Source organism: Anthonomus grandis, chromosome 7 (assembly GCF_022605725.1).
Source record: "Anthonomus grandis grandis chromosome 7, icAntGran1.3, whole genome shotgun sequence".
Lineage (NCBI taxonomy): Eukaryota > Metazoa > Arthropoda > Insecta > Coleoptera > Curculionidae > Anthonomus > Anthonomus grandis.
The window spans coordinates 14,100,483-14,126,355 of NC_065552.1; the positions used below are offsets into that span (position 1 = coordinate 14,100,483).

General features: G+C 31.6%; 1 protein-coding gene across 1 annotated transcript in view; it reads right to left on the reverse strand.

Moving 5' to 3' along the window:
- The window catches only part of LOC126738551 (neuronal acetylcholine receptor subunit alpha-10-like), a 101,945-nt gene that overhangs the window by 11,548 nt on the left and 64,524 nt on the right, over nucleotides 1-25,873 (reverse strand). The window contains exon 5 of the mRNA XM_050443928.1: nucleotides 7,397-7,613. Coding sequence (XP_050299885.1) covers nucleotides 7,397-7,613 — 217 coding nt within the window. The remainder of the gene's footprint in view (nucleotides 1-7,396; nucleotides 7,614-25,873) is intronic.

Sequence of the window (25,873 nt, forward strand, 5' to 3'; positions counted from 1 at the left end):
ATTTAAATTTAAGTTATGACTTTGTGCATATTTATTTAATTTATTTAGGTCACTATCTAATTGAGTTTGTATACTATTGTAATTTAATAGAGTCCAAAAGTTGTATACCTGGGAGTCATCTGCATATTGTTGTAATTTAGAGTATTGCAAAGTTTGATTCATGTCTGAAACATATATAGAAAACAAGAGTGGCCTCAAAATAGACCCTTGTGGAACACCAGTTGTAATATTCAAATAAGTTAATTTCTCTAAGATGCCATCTTTTATAACGGAGACACAATGCATTCTGTTGCTTAAATAATTTGACATTAGGGTTAAAGCCTGGATAGAAAAACCAAAAAATTTTAATTTCGTTAAAAGTAACTCATGAGAGATCGCATCAAAAGCTTTACTAAAATCTAATAAAGCTAGAAGTGTACTATGATTTTTATCTTGAGCGGATCTTATTTCAATTGTGAGATTTACTATCGTGGTTATTGTACTACAATGTTTACGAAAACCTGATTGAGAGCTAGGAATTATTCCAAATGAATCTATCTGTTTTGAGATTTGACAATATATGTGTTTTTCTATAATCTTAGAGAGAACTGATAAAATACTTCTAGGACGAAGATCTTGTTTTTTCTTAGGCTTAGAAGCTTTTAAAACAGGTTTAATAACGGCTTTTTTCCACTCATTCGGAAATGAGGTTTCTAAAAGACAAGAGTTTATAATATTTGTTAAATAGTTAATACAATAATAATAATAGTTTAATGGACCCATTTTATTTCAATACGTGGCTTATCAAAACCATAAAAAATGGATTATTTTTCACTTAATAAAATTGATTAACTTTAACAAAAAGCCAATTCATACTGGTACCTGAAAGAGGATCTAAGATGAAACTCGAAAAATATTAGCCATATTATTCTCCAAATTTTTGGTAGAATCTTTGAGACTTTAGCGAAGTGTTCCATAGAATAATACATTAATTTAATGAAAATGTATTGTTTTATGTTAAGTAACATGGCATTAGATATTAAAAATAAAACGGAAATCAAAGACCAGTATTATGATATTTTGGAGGGTTTTGCGTACATTTTTCACTATTAAGCAACATTTTACGATTTGTCAAATTGTTTCAGTCCTATCCTCCAGTTCAGCCAGGAGTCAATACATTCATATTGAAACTTCTGGTCCCACAGGTTATTAATGGCACGTGCAAGCCACATTCCCTTTCTGGTGTATGTCAATAATCTTCCCAGCTGTTATCCTGGATCTGTATTTTACCTTTATGCTGATGGCGCACCAACACAACAACAGAAACTTGATTTCTGATAGCACCCTTACCAGCCTGGATATTACAGATTCACGCACCTAAGGAAGTGGGAAGTGCCAAATCAATTAAGCTTAAATTGGAACAAAACCAAGAAGAAAACTTTTTCCCCAACAGGAAAAGTCATGACTCTAGTTGTTACTTTTGTTGATGTCACTCGGTATTGACATGGCAGTTCAATGTTAAGGAATTCTCATTTAAGTCATCCAGATGCATATCCCTAATATAAAAGAATTTGTGCACCTTAGTTAAGCCGTGCACGTTCAAGGCTGCATAATTTATATACTTTAACACTGTAATGACGTACTGTTTGCTTAATTGAGGTCACTCTGCTCATATGTTTAAAATATTTGCCTTACAACGCAGATGCATAAGAGTGATTGCTACTCCGAACTAGCAATGCAACTATGGAATTACTCGTCGTGTTGAATGTACAGAAACTCACTAGAAACTTTAGAAAAGATTTATTAATCTTAAAAAGGCAGAAAAATGATGAACATACAAAAACGTGATAAAAACTAAAAACATAACCTCAGACTTCCACGCGTTTTTAATAGAGGCAGACCGATCGATATTTACTGTGTTGTTGGTAGACAACACACTACGCACAAATACAGAATTGTATATAAACATCTACACACCCTCCCAATTCTGTTATACTAAAGAAAATGCAAACAGTAGTAAACAAATTAATACATTTGTAATATTTAGAGTTTAGAGAAAATTTGTTAAGTCAAGAGTCTCTAAACTTAACAAATTTTTCTTTGGACTGAGATTTTGTAAATATATCAGCTTGCTGATTCTCAGTTGAAACATAATTTAAAAAGACATTCTTCTTTAAAACATTATCTCAAACAAAATGTTGTTTTACATCTATATGCTTGCTTCTCTTGGATTCTAAGGTAGAGGCAATCTTTATGCACGATTGGTTATCCTCATGTATGTTAATAGGAAAAACACTTGACAGAGCTATATACTCGGATTCGGTACTAGAGAGTGCTACGATATTTTGTTTCTTACTTTTCCAGTATACAGGATTGTCGCCAATTTTTATTACATACCCAGTAACGCTTTTTCGGTCATTTATGTCGTTTGCAAAATCGGAATCTACAAAAGCACTTACTTTGACATTAGAACTTTTTACAAATTTTAAACTAAAAGTGTCTGTACTTTTTAGATACCTCAGAACATGTTTTAAACAATTCCAATGTTTGAAATTAAAGTTATTCTGGAATTGACTGAAGTATGTAATAGAAAAACTTAGATCTGGCCGTGTGCCTAACATTATGTACATTAAACAGCCTATTAATTCCCTGTATGGCACATTTACTGAGGCTTCTGTTTTTCCATTACATAACTTTAACTTTGGTTGCATACGGATACAACTCGTTTTGCAGTTACTCATATTAAATTTTTGCAAAACCTTAGATATTAAATCCTTTTGAGATATATACAGTACATTTTCAACTTTATTTATCTCAAGACCTAAAAATATAATTCGATCATTTTTAAACTCATTAATTATAAAGTGTTTAGACAAATTATTCTTCACAAAATCTAAATCTTTGACACATTTGGAAAATAGAATCAAGTCGTCGACGTGAATTAACAGGTATGTAAAATCAATAAAATATAAACATGGATCCTTTTTGGATCGTTGAAAACCCATTTCCACCAAGATTTGATTAAAAAGTGAGTTCTGTTGCATTTTTTTTGCAACATTTTGGCGACTGTTTCAAACCATAAAGAGCCTTTTTGACCAAATTTGTATCTTTAACTATCAGACCCTCTGGTATGTACATATAAACAGGGGTTTCTAACTTTCCATAAAGGAATGCTGACTTTACATCAAGTTGCTGAATTAACAAGTTCTCTTCAGTATATAAACATAAAAGCACTCTTATTGTGGATATTCATGCAACTGGTGCATACACATTTTCATTCAAACTTGTTTGTTGAAACCCACGCGCCACTAACCTGGCTTATTTCTTCCTTTTCCCATTCACTTCCTTTTCTTTGAAGATCCATTTGGCATCAATTATTTTTTCATTAGGTGGTGGTAACACTAATTCCCAAGTCTCACTCTCCTCTATTACATCAAGTTCTTCTTTTATGGCACACTTCCACCCACTATCCTTGACTGCTTCAGTGTACGTCATAAGCACATCATTCATTATAAATCACAATCATGAAAAATCACATTCCTGGCATGAACAATTTTTCTATCCGTTTTATCCCACAGTCGATAGCCATTATCTGCATAACCTACCATTATTTGTTTTTTACAAAGTGAGTCCAACTTTGAAGTCCTAACTTCCTTTGGCATCAAATTAAAAATCAAACATCTAAACAACTTAATTTTATTTAAATTGGTCTTTTGGTTGTACCATATTTCCGCAGGACTTCTTTGAGTATCCAAAGCCCTAGTTTCAATCCTATTTGTGAGATAAATGGCAGTCCTTACTGCCTCTCCCCACATTTCCTTGTCAAGGTTTACATCGAAAATAAGGCACCATGCCTTTTCCATCATGGTCCAGTTTAGTCTCTCAGCTACACCATTTTATTCTGGGTTGTATCCCACCGTATACTGCTGCTTAATACCTTTTTTCCTACAAAATTTCTTAAAAAGTTTGGAAATGTATTCTCCTCCATTATCACTTCTTAGGTTTAGGTTCACTTTGGTATTGACTCTAGTTTCTGCCATAGCTATATACTCTTGAAAGTTTTCCAAAGCTTCACACTTTTGATTCAAAAGATAGCAAACACTAAATTGGCTGAAATGGTCAATAAAAGTGATGAAATATCTTTTATTGTCATATGTCAGTGGTGTAATTGGACCACATATGTCACTCGATATAATTTTCAAAAACCTCTTAGCCTTTTTGGCTTCTGCTACATATGTAAAAAATAATCTACATTGTTTGCCTTTCAGGCACACCTCACACAAACCTGGTACTGGAAACCTAGCAGAACGTCCCATTTTTCTATGCATCAATATTTTATCATCCATACCACCAACATTCACAGCTACATGTTCTTATTTTAACCACAGTGAAATTAAGTACATATTTCCATGCAACTTTCCTTCTAGGACTACATTATCATCTTTACTAATAGGTACCTTTTTGTCTCTAAATGTGACAGAAAATCCACTAGCTTCGAACTTTCCAACTGACAACAGGTTATATGTCAAATTTTCACATAACTAAACATGCTTAATATTTATTTTCTTACTCTGGTTCTCCATAAGAAGATCTCCCTCTTGTCTGACACATATAGTTTGTCCTTGCTTTGCCACTTTAATGTTAAAACACATATCTTTCTTGTTAATCAGGAAAGGCCTTGCCCGATGAGGTGGTTACCCCACTGTCCACAACGAGCTTGACTTCACAGGTAGCAGTTGCGTTATTCGCATACTGGTTTTCAAAAGAACTGTCAGAACTATTTTCTATTTGCTCACTGTCATTTCCAGACTGTTCTGCCACATGAGGACTTTGATTCCCTGAATTTGCACTACTGTTGTGTCTTCTCTTTAGACAATTTACCTTTTTATGTCTAACTTCCCTACAAAAATTGTACTTAAAAGGGAAAAGTTGTTCAGTGATTTACCTTCTTTATGGTTTTGGAAATGTTTGGGCTTATTTTTCTGTGAAAACCTCTGACTCATAAAAGCTACACTACTCTCTGTGTCCTCCTTGTTTCTGGCTTGGCGAGACTGCTCCATGATTGGCTTATTCTTGACAAAATTAAGACTCACTTTATCTGGACTTTGGACTCTGGACTCTGACAAAACATAATGTCAATAGCAGTGGTAACTGACTGATATGACTCAGGCATAGCCAAAAGAAGCTGTAATATCACTTCACTGTCTGAGATTTCACCACCCGCTGCCTTAAGCTCACATACAGTTTGTTCAAACTCCGTCAAGAAAGAATTTAAACAATTTCCTTCACTCAGCCTCAAATGTCTTAATTTTTTCTGGAGCATCACTTGGGTAGAGATTCCCCTTTATGCATAAGTATGACTTAAACACTCCATAACTTCCTTGGTTGTAGTTTTATTCTTGAGCATCTCTAAGACGTTATCAGCTACACTCTGTATAATGATCATCCTAACCTTAATGTCACGTTTCTTATACTTTGCCAAGGCTTCTGTAGAGGTTGAGGTTGGGGGCTCCTCAGTTAACACACCTTAAACATCCTGCTGCTCTAGGACTAACTTTATACGGAATTCCCAATTGGAAAAAGAGTTTCCATTAAAGCGTTTTACGTATAATAATTGCGGCCTGTCTCCCATTTCTAATATGGTTTATCCAAGCACTACACACGGGGATACTGAAGCACTTTTCTTTTTTTTTATAGCTTAACACACACTATACATTCAAAACACGGTCTGGGCCCATAACCTATGGAATTACTCGTCGTGTTGAATATACAGAAACTCACTAGAAACTTTAGAAAAGATTTATTGATCTCAAAAAGGCAGAAAAATGATGAACATACAAAAACGTGATAACAACTAAAAACATAACCTCGACCTTGAAGTGATAATTCTTACCCTAACTTGAGCCTATATTTTCTTAAGCCTCCTATTCGTATTAGGAAGATTCTTGAAAAATTTATGAATCATGCTGATATTCACTAATACTATACCAAGAACACAATGGCTCATTGGTACCGCAGTTATATACAGAGGCTGCACAGATCCCATAAGGACATAGTTATAGTAAGTATGAAGTACAGTTGTGTATTATAACCTTGTGTATTATAAATAAATACATTCATTATAAATGTTTAGTAAAAGTATCTGAAAAAAAGGGATTTAAAGGTTCGCTTTTATTTTTAATTTACATAAAAAAATAAGATATCTTTAAGAGTAAATGGTTTAGATATAAAATATATTTAAGAAAAAATTAAGGTATTTTACGCATATATTTAGTAACATAAACATATACTATGGATAAATGCTCTTTTGCTGACTAATCAATTTGTGAAATAATAAATATTGTATGAAAACTTTTTTATGATTGGACAAATCGCCGTAACTAGGTGGCGCTCTCGCACATCACAGTCTACTCAATTTTCTCTCAAAGTTTTTTTCTACCCAATATTGAAGTATAAGTTCGACGGATACCCTGTCAATACAACGCTAATTTACCTATTTTTTTGACAGTTTAAACTAGCTAATTCTCGTACTTAAATTAATTATGTTAATGCCTTAGGGGAGAACCACGTGTACCCTTTTGGTAATCTTAATATAAGTTCCAGATTTTTCACCAAATCTCTAGTTTTTTTGAGTTAATTAGTATTAATTTTTAGATTTTTTTGTTTTGTGTCCCATTTTGCAGAAATTGCTATTATTTGCAATTAAAACAAAATGTACCTTTTTCTAAATTGATTGGTTTATTAAAATTGAATTACTCTTAAAAACAGTAAGGATTTTAAACTATTCTGATCTCTTGTTTTTTCGTGAAACACATAATTAATATAAATTCAAACTTCAGGAGTACTTTTAATATACTTTGTGTATTTACTATACTATAGTACTTACTACAGGGTGTTCCTTAAAGACTTGCTAGTATTTAAGGGAGTGATTCCTGGACTTATTTTAAGAAAAAAGTTCCTATGAACATATGTCCTAAACGTCTTAACTTTTAAGATACAGGGTGTTAAAGTTTAAAAAAAAAACAGTTTTTTAATAATGCCTGATTTGGTTTATAACTCGAACTATTTGGAAAAAAATCAAAACTGGAGATTTCGATTCTATAAGAAATCATGTCACATCATTACTTTATTCCAATACAAAGAGTCTTTACGAAACTCCAAGAAAAATAAAAACGTTTAATTGAAGCACAAAAAGTAAATATAGTAAAGTAAGATAAATTATAATTTTTTATCATACCAAGCTTATGCCTAATTCAATAGATACGCCTAATTTAATATATAAATTTCTTAATTTATTTATTCATGTTTCATTTATATTTTTTTAGTAATTATTATTTTTTAAATTTCAACTTTTAATCTAAAAAATTTTGATAAGGTAAGTTGTGTTTTTATATACATTACAAATACATTTACTTACCTATGCCATTTATCAATATACATGGCAGAACCAAGTTAAAAACGTAAAATAAGGGTCTCCTTTTAATCTTGATAACGTATGTTATATCAGGATAAGGTTCTTTACAACAGGAATAGTACTCCGTGTGCTTGTCCGCAGAAAAACTAATCAGGTCAAACTCTCCATTTGGCTGGTAGTTACTTACGTCACCTTCTGCAGTTTGCTTTTCAATATCCAACTACGAAAAAACGATTTTTAAATAAAAAAACAAAATATTTACTAATGAAAAACATATAAGCGGCAATAACGGTAAGTGCCGCCATCTTTAAAAGCACCCTTGCACAAGCGTTTCGATGAGCATAAAAAATGACGAGTAAATTCATAGCATAAAATCTCATTTTTAGATCGCTGAGAATGCCTATGCCTTATTGCTTTGTCTATCTTTAGACATCACGCCATTTTTCTTGCCCTAATATTATTCCTTCATGCAATTTCTATTTTCTTCTTATTTTCGTTGATTTATTATGACATTAAATTTAGTAGATGTGTAACATTTATGTCATGTAGGTTTCGACTGAATGACGTTGATATTTATTTAAAATGGATTTTTATATTTCAGTAACGTCCAAATCACCTGGTTGTAGGCAATAAGGCTTATGTCGAATATAACGCCTCTATTTTAAAATAAGAAGCTTATTGCCGACATATTTGAAAGGCATCCATTTCCTTTAAAGAATCGATAATGCGTTAAGCTAAATGACAAATAAATTACAATCACATATATTTATTAAAAAAATCTATAACATCTTAAGATATTCTTTTGTACATTATTACATATAACATTTTAATTGAAGTTATCATATTTATACCATAACCATTAATAGTGGAAAAAAAAACTAGTACGAAAAATTATCTAATAACAATATTACATATTTAAAACTATTTTAATATTTATTTACAAGCTTAAATATTTAGTAAATTAAATGTAAATGAATATCGGAGAGCCACGCCCGATGAGAGTTATTATTAGTAATTTATGGGATCAATTTTCAAGTTATACAACCATCAAAGTTGGTAAATGGTTTGTTTTTCGATAACAACTTCGAGCTGATCCTTTACTCTTGGGTAGAAATTGGTTGAACTGTATATAACTCCTAGTCTGCTCTTATGAATTAATTATCTTCTGGTAACTCTGCCTCAGCAATCCAAGCCAGATTTTGGGCTACAGTTATTTAAGGTCAGGTTCCGAAGCTTATTTCTTAATTTAGTTATCTTATTCTTCGCAACGCTCCTACAGCTGAAGATTAAATAAAACTCGATGTTTAAAGTTACACTCTTACTACCATAGCCTCTTTCGGTCAGGCCATTTGTACACTTGTAGTAAGGATCTGGTGATCCAATATATGCATTAAACGAACTAAGTAGTTTTTGTGGACCTCCCAATCCTCGAACGTGCATAACTAAAGAGTCAGAAAGGCCTACTGGCCCTTCAAGCAATGCAATCGCAGAGAAGGAGTCCCTGAACTTCAATGCCATCAGCGACAGACCTATCGGAGTCATGCAATTATTATAAAGAATCTACCAAAATTAGCAGAAAAATGAATAAATAAGCTACTTATTAAAAAACTTTTTACATCAAAAGGAAAAAATACGCTAAAAATGCACAAGGCTAACGAATGCACAAAAAAAATATGCCTTGCGGTCAAAAGTAACTCCATTCTTACCAGCAAGTAGGAATATAGATTTAGCCAAAGAAAGAGTGATTTAACACTGCACAATATACTCATTAGACCACTATATACACATATTTATGACGCAGAAGCTTTTGATGTCGAAAAAATTTCCAAATTTTTTAATATTAGCCAAAAACTTCCTAACAATGTAAGCAGCCATCACAAATAAAACAGAACAATCATAAGAACTCAAAAAAATTATTAAAAAAATTAATTCGACCCACCAAGCTAGGAGACAACTTAACAATAAAGTTCTTCCCAAGAAATTGCACGGAAGAGCAAATAAGACAACCAACAAAGAAATTTCTGTTATAAGAGTTAAAAATATATAATACATACTCATCCGGAAACAGCATTCATAACGAAAACAAATGGGCAGCACGGCAAGTAATAACAATATACCAAGAACAACAACAGGTCAAGCGGAGAGCAAAATAAGAGTAAAATCGGTCGAACTACAATTTGATGACATATCTAGAACTGACACTGTACCATATATAGCAAATGCAGGCAAATTAATCAAAGAAAAATAGATCATAGATCTAGTATACAGTAGGTCAGCTCTACATATGAAAGATTATTAATCCAATTAATCCCCAAAGTGGCAACTCCAACATTGCTACACCATTTTATCTGGAAAAGCATAGACAATAAAAAGGGCAGGATCAAAATGCGACTGGTAAAGATCTGCTAGCGCAGTATGTAGATGTTTTCGCTAATACTCTCAAGAACATGGGACTAACGTACCAAACAGTGCACGATATTGATATCTAAAACACCAGAACACACAGTCACAAAAAGAACGCAGAATTATTAAACAGATTACGACCTTGTCATTCTGAATAATCCAGTCCAGTTCTAGTTTAAAAAAATGGAAGATACATATTTTGCGTAGTCTACGCTTAATTAAAACTAATTGCCGTCACCAGAAAATTAACATATTTAACGCCATAATTAGATGACATACTATCATATCTGAAAGATGCATTTGTAACTTCAGGGGACAGGGATCATATAAATCGAATATTTTACGCTCCCTCTCTAATGCGTTAGAATTGTTTCAGAAACTTGTAGATAAGGTCTTATTGGGATGTTTATAGGGGATAAGGAGCTAAAAATGGAAGCAATGACCCGCATATACTAAAACTAAAAAAGGGATTTTTAATGCTAAGATAAGCAAATCTAATCCTCAATTCAGACAAGTATAAGTTCAAAATCTCAAAAAGTAAAAAAAGAGCTATAATATAAAACTTTAAAATATTGAGACTACGATCATTGTCTATTCAGTAGCAGAGTATCTTTAAGACCATAAGACATTTAGAGAGCAAAACTTTTAAAACGGATGAAGCGAAGTTATTTTTCCTTATAAGAAAAGCGAATACATTCTTTTACGGTGGTATGAGCCATATATAAAACTAGAAAAATTAGGCACGGTTCAAAAATCTACAAAAATGTATTAACCTCAACTGATAAGAACCATGTTACACCTAAAACTCACTTGAAGCAGAAATACATGGGATATTCTGGAAAAAATCAAAGCAGCACGGACCAGACCCAATGCAATACACCTGAATTACCAGAGACCTGGCCCAATGAAATAAACACTTTAATGATACCTATTATGAACTTTAGTATTGTTTAAAATATATATTGTATCTAATATTCCACACACCTCAAGGCGTCGTACCAGCTTTGCTGATTGGCTTATATTTCAGAACATTTTGTGCATTAAGACAAAATCCTTTGAATTGCGCGGCGAGCCGATAATATCCGGAACTGTAGCTGAAAAACGTAATGTATTCAATCCTCCATGTCAATTTTGATGGTGAGTGTGTTCAATAAGTAAATTGGTTAATCTGTGATTTCGAAGAAAAACATATGGATTTTGAGAATCAAAGAAAAGATCTGAATGCTTTAGACCTCCTCCCACTCTAAGCTATTTATCCTGATCAAGAAAAACAGCTAATTTTCGTTAGGGCTTAGGACACGTGGTTTTAAATTCCGAAAGAACTTAAAAAGAAAGATAATAAAATTGTATTTCTTTCACGATGAGTTTATATCTTCAACCCGCCCATAAGTAAGTCTTAGTAAAGTAGTAAGCTGATCGACATTAAAATTTATTTTATATTAAATTTGCAAGCAAATGCAAGAATGGAATATCCAGTATTACTAAAAATGTAAGCGTTTCTGTTGACTACACAGTTTTCAAGCTTAGAACTATGAGATGACGCTAAATTCCATTTATATTTCGTGTAAAGTTGATATTTCCTAAGAGACTCGCTGAGAATAAAACGCCAAAATAGGCTTTGATAATTTCGCTGTTTATAATTTGTATCTGTAGATACATTTATATCAGCTAGAAAATTACAGGAAACAAACGAAATTCTCCTAAGATTTGAGATAGGTCTGCCTGCAATTTTGGCTTTTAGCCTTTTCTGTAGCTTTACAACACTGTGACAACGGTACTTCTACCCCTAAAAACCGCCCCAAAATCAAATTTTTTCAACAACACAATAACATAGGGTAACAATAGGCTTTTCCCTAATAATAGTGTGTTTTGTGTGGTTATGCAGTTGTCTATAATTTAAAATCTTCGAAATGTCTTATTTCTTAGCTTTATTAATAATTTAATGTTTCCATTTATCCAAAGAGCATAAGGCCTTTCGTAAATAACTTTAGTTTTAAGTGCAAATCGATTTATAAGATCGATTATAGAAGAAGAATTTTTTATGTTATTAGGGTCAAAGATTTCTTCCCATCTGATTCGATAACCTTCTGATAAGGAGTGATTTACATGTAAATTCTGGTAGTCTCTATACTGAACCTTTTTTTTTACTGTCAATATTAGGTTACTCAAAAATGGAGTATATCAGATTGTGATCATTTAGGGATTGTGAATTTAATTTTAATTTTAATGACCTGGAGTTTAATGCACAGACTTTTACTTGCAATTATCATATTGTCGAGAGAAAAACCGGTAGGTACTTAGATTTATCCTAGTGAGCTCTACGATTCATCGCGTGAGGTCAAAAATATTTAAAAACCTATTTGCTTGCATGGGTTGAAGAAGAACGAAAATCAACATTAAAATCATTAAATTATGTAATTACATTAGCCAAAATATTATCTAGAAAGAGAGATACATATTCCGAAAGAGAACAATATACAAATAATGTATGATATAATTTGTATATTTAATAATAAGAATGCTTAATTTTTCTGTAGGTTATTCCTAATATTTCGAAGTCACTAAAAGCCCGACCAAAATAGTAAATCCAGTATTTTAGATTGTTTTTTATATATAGACCCAATCCTCCTTCTTTATAGTATCGGTCCTTTCTTAAGAATCTGTAATCAGGCATATAAAATTATTTACTATCCAGGCATGCGATTGAGCTATATTTCGGTTAGACAAAATATATTATAAGAACGTTGTGATATATAATATGTAAGTTCCTCAAAGCCGGAATTGAAGGAACAAACATTTAGATGCTTAGAAGTACAAAAAGTGCAAAAGCAAAATTACCAGAAATATCAACGCGTTAATTAACTACGTCGTAAACTGACATTGACAGCCATTTAACCACAGTCCAAACAAATCCAACCAACTCGTAGCGCCCCCTGCAAACTGTCTTAAAAAAATTGTCCCCATTGCCCCAAGCCTCTTATAAAAACCTAGCAAACTAAGTAAAAAACGCTCTCTCCAGATAAAAACCTAAATCATATTTTTACAATATACAGTGAAAGTCGGATATAACGACGGCGAAGGGACTACTGAACATGGGTCATTATAAACGGCCGTCGTTATTAAAGGACCTACATAAACTACGTCTTTTTTTTCAAATAAAACTATGTACATACATAATTATCTATGTTATAAATATTTTTTAATTTTACAAAACCCTGAAAATACATAGATACATACAAAGCAAAAAACCAAAAATGAAAATTCAATATAAAAAAAAAGTAAATTTACACTGATACAGGTAACGTAAGGTAAACCTACATAGTACATAATATACATTTGTATGTATGTATATATAAAAGAAAATTATGTAGTTAATTTAGTAAAAAATCTGTTTTCTTTGTTTGTTTTTTGCAACGCGAGTTACAGTAAATTAATTCAATTTTTTTCTCAATAAAACTGGTTGTGTCTAAAAGTTTTTCGTCACTCGCATTATTGTATAGTAAAAAACTGTTTATGGTCTTCACTGCTCGTAAAGCTTCTTCAATAGATGGTGGATTAAATTCTTCTTCTTCGTCCTCAGACCTGCCTTGTGCAATGTCTTCACCTTGATCTTGGGTATCCTCAATCGTAAGTATCTCCGCTGCAATTTGCTCGTCACCCAAAGTACTGTTTGTGTCTAAGTGACTATCAGAATCTATGAAATCAGTCCATAATTCATCAGTCAATTTAAAGTTTTCTTTAATTACAGCTAGGGGCACATAATTTTCTGTATCAAAGTCATTACTTGTTCTTCTTGCCAACTCGGCTAAAGGAATGTCGTCTTCAGAGTCGGCAGTTTCCAGTGTCTGTTCTAGGAATCCGGCATGTTTAAAACAATTAATGATTGTTCATTGTGATACCCTATTCCAGGCTTTGGAGATCATCGATATTGCGTCCAAAATATTAATCGAAGACTCCTTAGATAACTGATTATTTTCAATAATATTCATTAACTAAAAATTTTATAATGGACTTTTAAGATCTTATGATACCTTAGTCAACTGGCTGGAGCACTGATGCGGTATTGGGTGGCAAGAATTGAAGATCAATATTGTTTAAATTTGACACTTTTGGGTGCGCTGGGCAATTATCTACTAGGAGTAAGATTTTTTTTTTTTCTTCATTAGCTCAGACTTCCAATCTCGCAAGATCTTAATAAACAAGTCTGAAGTCATCCAGGCTTTTTTGTTAGACATGTAGGTAACAGGTAATGTCTTAACATTTTTAAAATAACGTTTTTTTTTGATTTTCCAATAACAATCAACTTACGTTTTTCTAACCCAAACATATTGGCAGCAACAAAAAGAGTTTTTCGCTCTTTGGACATTTTCCCTCCTTTGCATTTTGTAGAAAAGACCTGTCTCATCTGCGTTAAAAATCTGGTCACTTGTATATCCTTTGCCTATTTCAGGCCATACAGTTTTCTGTCACTCTAGGAGGTACACTAGCAGATTCACAACTTATTTTTCCATAAACAATATTATGCCTTTTTCGAAAACGTTTTATCCAACTTTCTGTGCAGGTGTATTCCGGTCCTTTATTCAGTACCCTGCCGAAATGTTCCGCTTTTGCCTGTCGTATAATACCACTAATTGGCGATACTTCTTTCAACTTGAAACCAGTTAAATAATGCTTTATCTATATTATCTGCATGACTGGATAACCTAAGTTTCTTCTTTGGTAGGACATTCTCATTAAATGCATTTTTAATTGCATCCTGATTCTTCCAAATTGTAAAAACACTTAAATGCGATAAGCCTAACTCACTTGCAATAGCAATATTTGATTCACCTTCCTCAAGTCTGCAAATTATTAAGCCTTTTTCCTCAATGGACAAAACTTTTCTTTTTTTAAATTCATTTTAACACTACGTAATACGCTATGTCTATTCGTATGCACAAAATCCCGGCACTAAATAAAAAGTATATAAACAAAGAAAAGCATTTATGAGATCGACAAACAGGTATTTTCCCTGCCTGCGGTTCCGGTAATTCCCCCAAGAATAACTTGTAGTTGTTGGTTACAAATGATTGCTGTGTGAATCATACAAAAATCTTTTACATAAGGACGCTAAAAGCGATTTGGTCGCTATAACCGGCGTCGTTATAGGCAAACTTTTTTAGACTTGCGTTACATACAGGGTGTCCCAGCGAAAACGAAACAGAGGTATTTTTGGTATGAAAAAAAAATTTTTTTACAAAAATCTCGAACACGTCGATTTTCGTGTGATACCTTATTTTAAAGGTTTTTTAATTCTGAATATAACTGCCAAATTTGAAGTGGCTAAAATTTTTTATCCGGATATGACAGCTTGTCAAAATTGTAGAAACAGCATAAATGAAAAAGGTATTTTGAACTCTGTTTTGGATAATATTTTTAAAAGAATAAGGAAGTTCTAATTTCAAAGGGGTCACTTATTAATTAAGAGGCCACCCTAATACCTGGAACCCTTTACGAGGGGTTGATAGCACCCCTTAAACCTTAAATAGAAAAAGGGGTCGTGTCATTCCTTATTTTGAAGGCCTTTTTACTCTGAATGTAAATGGTGACTTCTGACTGACTGATGGATATCTTGTGGATATAAAAGTAGCAAGAAATATAATCTTTACTGCCAGTAAAAGTGGAGAGATAAGAAATACCTACCCTTTTCCTTTTGTGTCTTTTAAATTAAACAAGTTTATTTAAATTACGTCAATTTATTAAATGTTCAAATTGTGCCCCGCCTACTTCCATGCAGGAATACAGGTTTTGCTCAAAACGATGCCTGACGTTTTGTAGAACTTTAGGTGTTATCATCTGATACTCATTTATAATTCTCTGGCGTAAGTCTTCTAGGGTGTCTGGTTGGGTAGCGTAAACTTTTGTTTTTAAATGCCCCCATAAAAAAAATCTAATGGGGTTAAATCGGGTGACCTAGCTAGCCATTCCATAAAAGGTCCTCTCCTTCCAATCCAACAATCAGGAAATATGTTATCAAGATATTGCCTCACACCAGCAGCATAATGTGGAGGCGCTCCGTCTTGTTGGAAAACGACTTGATCATCATCAGAATGATTTCCGCCTTCCATTATTTCTACTATTCTTGGATATACGGCATTTTCCAAGAGATCTCGGTACATTTCTCCATTCATATTTCCGGGCAGAAAAAACGGACCAACAATGGAGCCGCCCAAGATTCTCGCCCAAACATTTAACTTCTCAGGGAACTGGGTATGAACTTCACGAAACTGGCCCAGATTTGCATTTGACCAGTAGCGGTAGTTATGACGATTTACGTTGCCATTACGAAAAAAAGTACATTCATCTGAAAAGCAAATGTTGTAAATAAGACGCGGATTAACAGTTATCATATCACTAAGCGATTCACAAAATTGCACTCGTCTGTCAAAATCGTCCTCATTTAGTTCTTGCACCAGATGAATTTTGTAAGCATGGAATTTATTATGCTTAAGTATCCTATGAACACTACTTTTGCTTACTCCTGTACTCGTCGCCAATTTTCTGACACTTATTCCTGGCTCGGCATGAAGTTGACCTAGGACAGTTATTTGCATTGCTTCATTGACAACAACAGCATTTTGAACCTCACGCTTTTTATTTAAGACACTGCCAGATTTCCTAAATTTAGCAACTATTTCTAGAACATATTTTCTGTTGACTCGTTTTTCTGGATGAAGGTCATTAAATTCTTGTACCGTTCTATTGGCACAATTGTTATGCCGAAAGAAAAACTCTATCATCTCAACCCTCTCTGCAGTAGAATAAACCATTGCTAACAGTGTTTCAACACGTAAAAGACTGGGTAATAATTTAAAACTATTTAAATAAATGCTTCTTTATGAAAAAAGTACCAATGATATTTAGCAAGCTAAATAAATTCTTCAGATACTTGTGTTTGCATTTTATTTGGTATTTTGTTTTTATTTATGATATGCTGATAAGGTGTAATAACAATAATATTAACAATACTAATAAATTTTTAATCATGTTTTAATGATCCAATAAAAAAAATTGTAAGAAAGGGTTTCAGGCATAAAGGTTTATTTAAAGCATTTTTTCCAGAATTTTATTTGGCTTTCATATTCAGAAGAAATCCATCAGTCACTCAGAAGTCACCATTTCAATTTAAAGTGAAAACGCTTTCAACATAAGGTATAACACGATCCCTCTTTCTGTTTAAGATTTAAGGGGTGCTTTCAACCCCTCGTAAAGGATTCCAGGTATTAGGTGGCCTCTTAATTAATAAGTGACCCCTTCGAAAATAGGATTTCCTTGTTCTTTTAAAAATATTATCCAAAAAAGGGTCCATAATACCTTTTTCATTTTCGCTGTTTCCGCAATTTTGACAAGCTGTTTTATCCAGAGAAATAATTTTAGCCACTTCAAATTTGGCAGTTATATTCAGAATTAAAAGACCTTTAAAATAAGGTATCATACGACCCCTCTTTCCATTTAGGATTTTAGGGGTAATTCCACCCCCTCGAAGGGGGTTGCTGGTATGAGGGTGCCTTGGTAAGGAAAAGTTGTCCCCCTCAAAAATAAAATCAACGTGTCCGAGATTTTTGAAAAAAAATTTTTTTTTCATACCGAAAATAGCTCTGTTTCGTTTTCGCTGGGACACCCTGTATAAATCCAACCAAGCTTCCAAGATTTCGTCGTAATAAGCGACTTATTTTTATAAGCGACGTCGCTATTCGCGACTTTTACTGTATTCCAAACAACATATTAATTAAGCAAAAAATAAAAACGCTCAGATCCAATATGGCATTACAAGTACCATGCAGGAAAAGAAAGAAAAAAATTAATTCAAACCAAGGACAATAAATTCTTTTAGAAAAATGCTTACTTACATCGATACTGTAGTAAAGTTTTTCATTAATTCACTGGTGATTCCCAGGTTTGTTTTTAATTGCAAGGAGGTGAATCTCACAAGTTATTCGGTGCACCTTATTGTCCTGTTTTACGTAAATATTACCGTTTAGAAGTATAGTTCACCTACATGTCTATCATTTAATTTTTTTTAATTTCTATATTGCTTCCTAATGGAATAAATTATACATGTATACGATTATCACGATTAAAGAGTATTATGATAATATGTTCTTTATTATGGTAAACAAACTATCCAATTGCCACTATCCATGTTTCTCTTAATTGATGTCACTTTATTTTATACCTATTAAAAATGTGGTAGCTCTAACTTAGATCATTTTATCACAACAATTAATTTATAATATGATTAGCTCCTTTTATCTTAATAGTTTTGATAGATAATCCATTTTACTGTCAGTTTACTGTCTTAAAACCTAAAGCTTTAAATACAGCGTAGTAATGAATGTCGTAATATTAAACATTTTGATATTTTTTATATTTGCAACTTCAAATATTTCATAAGAGATCCACATCCTTTATATTCTTTGAATAACACCGCATATATTTTATTATAGAGAAAATTAATTAGAATATTTAACTTAAATTAGTACGAAACTTTAAATTACCATATCCAATAACTTTTATTTTAAACTCTCCTCACAGCACCTTAAAGTTCATCTGCTCCTTTATGTCTAAAATAAATAATTATACTAAGCTGTGAGAATGTTCGACTGTATAATTATTACCCGTCAACAAGACGGTGATTATAATAAAGCGTCGTGTCTTGATGCACAATAGTCAATTTGAATTTCAATTCAAATGTGCAGCTCAGTATGTAACAATTATTATTCGATATGTCAGGAGTAAACTCATCTCTAATGTTAATGGAAATAGAATGCTCATTAAAATTTTGTTGTGATATAAATGGCAATTATTATATGCAAGTATTTTAGTATATTATAAATCAGGGTGCCCTTAACATGGCGACCTCGGTATTTCTTGGAAATGCAAATGAGGTTTAATTAGAAAAATGATTTTTTCTATGAGTATAAAACAGAAAATGACAAATGCGGTATCATTATTCTCAGAATATTATTTTCTATCACAATACATAATAATATACTAATTATCCCATTTAAAATAAAAAAGTTAGTGTCACTCCCTGTTAACTCGGAAGTAACGAAAAATAACAAAATATGTCAAAAGATGCTTTTTGACATATTTAATTTCATTTCTTTATATCAAAAAGTAAAAAAGTTATTAAGTGTTTCTGTTTTCCTGTTTCCCGGTATATTCAAAAAATCTTTAAAGTCACGCCTCTCGAAAAGATTCCGTCGTCTTGTCACATAGTACGGGAGTCAGTCCCCGCGAGCGTATATTCCGTGTTATTTCGAATCGCAGATTAGTGCGTTGGCATGTGGCTATTTTTTGGATCAAATTTCAATAATTGCCAGCAAGTAAGAAAGAATGAAACTTAAATGGAAACATTGGACTTTAAGCTATGCTTTCAAGCGTTTAAGTTGATATTTTACATCTTAAAAAATGTAAATCGCAGTTTAAGAAACATTAACAAAATGCAAAAAATGAATAATATCGACCCATTTGTAATTTAATAAATTTCTGCTTAGAAGATTTTTTTTAAATATGATTTATGTTTATTTGCCAAATGTGTCAATCTACAAATTAAAAATTAGATTCTAAATGTATAAATGTCATCGATAGCATTGAGCCCTTAATATATAAAGCTCAGTGAGCGACCACCCTTCAATAGTAAAGAAAACTAATTAGTTAGTTATTATAATAGTTAAGTATTATAACTTAACTATGTACAAATATATTGTCCTTATATAAGCCCTTAATATATAGAAGCAAAAATTTGTTAGTATATTTAAGAAAGTGGTTCAATTATTGGGCTCATTAGAGGGGTAGATTTTTTCAACACTTTTATATATACCAGGTATCTATATCAACCCGAGATTCACTAAATATATGGTGAAACTCGAGATCCGACCTTGTATATCATTAAAGTCACCGCATAACGCGAGATCCAACGATTTTGCCAGATCAAATATTGCCATTTTGCAAAACAAAATTAGGTTTTGTTAATCTTTTATGTTTACCTATAAACTATTTCTGTATTAATACAAATGGAAACTATAGAAGAACGCAGAGTAACAACGAAAAACTAAGAAGTAATCAAAGAGGTCTATACTGTGACGATAATGGAGCTTTGAACAAGTAATTAAAACAGAAAATAGGACTATATTTTCAAAATCTTCCTTTAATATTTGATATTTTATTACGGCTATGTATTAGATAGGTGTGCCACAATACTAAAGGAAGAGGTCGGATCCCATAAAAGTCTATGTGTTTGGTTTGATGATTTTTTGTTCTTAATGAAGGTAAACTAAACAAACTACTAATTTCTTTTTTTTTAATTATTTAAATATAAAAATCTCGTAAATCTGTGATATTTTGGTTATTGGTTCATTTCTTTCATAGAATATTAGGTATAATTCTTTATGGTAATTAAGGATTACCGTCAAAATAAGGAATATTATTAGCTTAAATATGAAGAAATTTATACGGCGACTCATTTATTAACGAAGCTTGATTTTTCATTGTATTTATTACTCGTAAATTGACTTCTTTAGAATTTTCTTCTGGTAATAAGTTATTTGCAAGATTTTAGATTAATTTTTTTTTAATTATGCTCTAAAAATAATATTTTTTTCACAAAAAAATTGGTCAATCAGAATAAAAGATATCGAATCATGAGTACTCTTGTTTTAGAAATGTTATATATTGGAAATTACGTACTGAAAGTTTAAATATTTTAATTATTGCTGATATTAGTTATTAAATGTTTTGATAATTACATGTGTAAAATTTAAGAATACCTATTCATTTTAAAGTAATAGAAAAAAAAGGAATTGTCACAATCGTTTGAAATGTTTGCATTTTAAGTAATAGCCGGGATTCAGGGCGATCAATGTTCTACTCTAACAATACTTTTTTACACGTTTTCGAGTTATCGAATTAAAATTGAAGTTGGTCTTTTATTATCTCACCGTCTTCAAGAAAATATGTACTTTTCTGATTAATTCATAACAATATAATAATAGGCGTTAATAACTAATAGGCATTATTTAGCATTTAAGTCAATTGAAGAAGTATTTTGTCACGATTTTGATGACGTCACATAATGCAATTTGAGATTATCGACTTAGGTGTATTTTCAGTCCGGTCGAGTCGAGATTATTATACGGCATAAGGTTTTGGGGTTTGTGTAGTCAGCACTCTCTTCTTGGTTATTCAAAAGTGTGTTAGTTTTAAGGAGAAGATTTTGTATATTGCTGCCAATTTAGTATTGCAAATGCCCCATTCTACGTTGATTAACAAATCATGTATAAAATTATAATCTGTAATCATTTGCTGGAACACATTGAACAGCACTTTTCTCTTTTGTTTAAGCTATTTCGGAAGAAGGCCTGCAATTTTCTTCTTGGAAGTGTTTACAATAATCTGAATGAGTTTTATTGTGATAACATTTAAATATGATTGATTCATTTCAAATGTTTGTATTTTTATTATTTTAATTAATTCTAACAAGTTTTTTAAATCAATTTTTTATTTCAAAACTTCAGTCTACTTATTTTCAATGGATTTATACTATGTGTGCTTTGAAACAATACCTTCTGCTGGCCGAGCAAAATGAAGGTTGTTATTTTTAATTAAATTACCAAATACAAGAAAGATATTCATATTAATTACATTGCTACTGACTTACAGGTTCTCTATTCAAATATTTAGACATCAGAATTATTCAAAATTCGTGGTGTGTTCTAGTTTCCTCATCACAGGATAGTTATTGTTTCGATTCTCTAAGTCTGAGTTTAGTGTGTTGTAAATATTTTAAATTAACAATACAGTTGAAACTTTTAAATAATTAACACTTATTTAAAGATTATATATACAAATATTTACAGAGATACAGGTAATTGAAATGATTAGTGCATTTACGATGAAAGGAACAGATTCATTTTATATTAAGATATTTTTTTCTTCTTTTTTTATTTGGATACATCGATTAGTATTGTCACTTGGGCATTTTAAAAAAAAATTTTAAAGGAATAAATGGAATTTTATACAAGGTGCCAAGTAGAAACTAAGTCGTCACCCTTCACTTTTCTAAATGGAATATCATGATATTTTACAATTCTATATATTTTGAATACTTTTTGTATAGCATACCATATATCTAAAGAAACATAGGACATTAAAAAATAAAAATTAATTCTAGATTTATTGCGACTACTGTTCGTTTTAAATTCTTTCATAGATAAAATACTAATGATTATTTAGAATTATTTAGAAATACTGTTTTGTTTGTTATGTAAAGGATAGTTTACATATGCTTTCCTTAATATAAGGAGCATGTGAAGCAGTTTTTTTTTATAATCGATGAACCGTCCTTTTTGTCATGCCTCCTTCTTTTTTCATAAAGTGTATTCTTTTTTTTTCTTTTGACAAATAAACGATTTGTATTTAATTTGTTGTCCATTTGATTCAATACGTCCTTTGCAATGAAAATTTTGGTTACAGGGGTCTCAAGTTAACACGTTAACAGGGAAAATTGCAGATATTAGGCAACCGAAAGTCCTTGTTCAAAATATGTTCGCTTCCAAAATATACTTCACGTTACCTAAAAGAATTATAGGAATTATTACCTAAAACAACTATAGGATTTTTATATTTTTGTTTATCAACTTAACAACAAACTTAAAGTTGGGAGAAGTTTTGTTAGCCCAACAAAAATGCACGGTACGTGCTGAATGAACAAAATAAGTTTGCATGTGTAAAGCCATTTTTAGTCAGTTATGTGGCAACACTGCAACGAATCGTGTCAATCATATCAGTGAGTCTATATGTCACCTGTCACCAAGTGAGTTACATTTGTTAAGCCTGAAGGCAAGGACGCGTCCCTATAAAATAAGCAATTCTTATAAGCTATTATTATAAAAATAATCCTTATAAGCGTCCCTATAAAACGTTGTAATTCCCTTTAAAGAAGTTGTAAATCAAATGTAAATAGTGTAAATATTAAAAATACAGTCCATTATTTCAAGAACCGGCCACAACACTTAATAATAAGTTGAATTAGATGGATGTTGATGAATTAGTTGAATCATGTTTATGTTTTGTATTTTTTAAAAGACTTAATATCTTTTTAAAAGGACTTATCTCTTTCTTGCTACGTATACAAATATCGTGAGAATCGAATATCGTCAGAAATGCAACTGGGCAAACAAACAGACTCGAGATCTCAGCTTGTGGAGAAAATATACTCATTTTAAATTTGCACTGTGATGCGTAGTGGTCAATAGGCAACATTTAAGATTGCCTGAAGAAATATTTCAAACTTCAAAAATTGCTAAACTCTGTCAAACACTTCACCTCCAGTTATTACTTTGATATGTCATAGGTCAGTTATTACTCAATCACACATCGTTGTAAGCAGCATGTAAAATGGTTATTCAATAATGCCCAAAAAAAATGTGTAGTAAAAAAAGACATTTTATCAACTTAAACTTTAGTAGGCCGAATGGTTACTCTCATACTGTCACACATTATTTTAAATGGCAAACACTTTTCCATCTTACTTCGCCAAAAAAAAAGGATGCAAGTTGAAACGATTTACTAGTAAAAATGTATGGTAATAAACTGTTCATTAAGTCCCAATAGTCCAATTTTTTGAAAATACAATATATTCTTGAATCATCCAATCTTTGGAAAAACCAAGTGGATATCATTTGATAAAACAATTTGTATTTACAACAAGATCCCCCGCACTACGCTTTGACAGTTCAAGAGTGGCTTAATGCTTAATAAACAGTTTCCAGGGATGTGGATTGGCAGCCATGGGGAAATTGAATGGCCCGCACGGGTACCAGACTTAACACTAGATTTTTTCCTTTGGGGGTATTTAAAAAACAAAGTCTATAAAACTCCACCTGAAAATATTAATGATTTAAAGGAGCGAATAGCTCGCAAATATAGAGATATTAGCGAACAAACACTTGCAATGTTCGTAAGGAATTTTAAAACAGACCTTATTATTCTCTCGCGAATGACAGAGCAGATTTTGATCACTTAATAAAATAAATTCTGTGAATTGATTAAATTGTTTTTTTAAGCACCTTTTTACACCCTGACTCTTTATAAGTCTATAAACTTACATTTTTATACACCACTATAGGATACCTATATGACGTACCAAAGTATGAATTCAATAAAATATTCACTATTACCAGACATTTTAGCTCACTATTCGCTGGTACTTTAACCAATTTAATTTTTTTTGCCACTGTTGAATAGAAATTTTAATGCTGCTTACAATGATGTTGTTTTAATGCTGATCACACGATGGGGATTCCCATTTGATGTATCAAAGTGAGGTTAGCTGGAGGTGAGGATGTAATTGACAGAACTTTGTCAAATATAAAATTAAACGTCAACCCTCTATATCAAGATTGACGTGTGTTCTTTTTTAAAGAAGTGTTAAAAAGAAAACGAGAATATTCTGTAACATAAGTGTTCATTTTTTGGCGTATTTACTTGATTTCTATCACAACCCATCTAATAGTAAATTGAGTTTATTTTCCATAATCATCCATTATTCTCAAAGAGACTTAAGTATATGAACAAAGGGGAGGAGAAGTAAACTCAAAGTCCAAGTCTCATAAATCAAGCGTCTATTTAAAGGTTACGCGTTTCGCCACATTAGGGCATCATCAGACCTAAGTAACTGTGACTTTGTTTTATTTAAAATTTTCTAATTTTAAACATACCATAAAAAAAAATTTAATTTTGGAAAAAAGCGCTATGAATAGTTAATAAAATAAGTTAAAAATGTTAAATTTGAGTCAGTACCTACATACAATTTGACATTTCAAATTTTGTTATTTTCTTTCTCTGCAGTTATTTTTTGGCGGATTCTAATAAAAGCTGCAGCGTATAAGTTAAAAATGTTTTAACAGTTCATTTTTTTGACGTTATGCGTAAAAAATTATGTTAATGTTAAGTTAGGTATCATTGCTTTAGAATAAGTATCATTTTGTATCGAAATGTATAAAAATATAACTGGAATCCTAATTCCTAATTAAAATTAGACATCTCTTTAAACCAAAAATGGTAGAAAATAACTGACTGTCAAAAAATTAGCTTTTACGCAAAATGCATAAAATTAAGAATTTCAATTGTCTTGAATAAAAAACAAAGAAGTTCTAGTTCTAGAGAATCAAAGTTTATTTCGTCATGCTGACATCAGCATGACATTAGTCATGCTGGTCTGATGGATCTCGTCTTAATCGTAATATACTTTAGAAAACGCTGGCAACTAAAAATAATAATATTGCAAATCATCAACTTCAAGACAAAGCTCATTTTTTAATGCCCCATAAAAATCCGCGCCTGCAGTTAAAAAATAATTCAACGTTGCCGCGATTGACGGATCTCGTCTTAACCGAAATACAGCACACAGAGGAAGGCGGCTCGAGCGCCACCTAGAGATTTAAGACAAAACACATGTTAGTATATAATATACGTAATCGTGCCGAACGAGATCTTCATCATCAAAACAGAAAGATCTTGACACTGCAGATCCTCAAATCTTCTAAGCTTCAAAGAAACTCGTTATTAAATTTAAAGTGTTAAACACCATCAGCTTTAGCGGTTTCATATTTAACATTTCTAAAGTGTTTGCCTTCCCTTTGCAATCTTCGTAAAAGTCTTTGAAGCAATATCTGTAAATGCAAATTTAATATTCATGGCAAGCAGGGATACTAAGAACTATGATGTTTATTAATAAAATAGATAAGATGTTTAAAAAGTTTCTAAATTATATGAGCGTGAAAAGAAAATAAGAATTATCTGTCCTTGCCAGAAAGTGCTCTATGTTTTTTCTTTTCTTTACGTTAATAAAATGCATTATAAAATATATTTTATATTATTCCAGGATGGTCATATAAGATTTAAATATCAACACCTATGTACTTATTTTACTAATTTTAAGTTAAGTATTCTCGGTCTGTACAGGCATTACAGTTTTTTAAAATTAGTTAAAATAACTATATTTTGATTATAGATATCATATTAAAGATATTT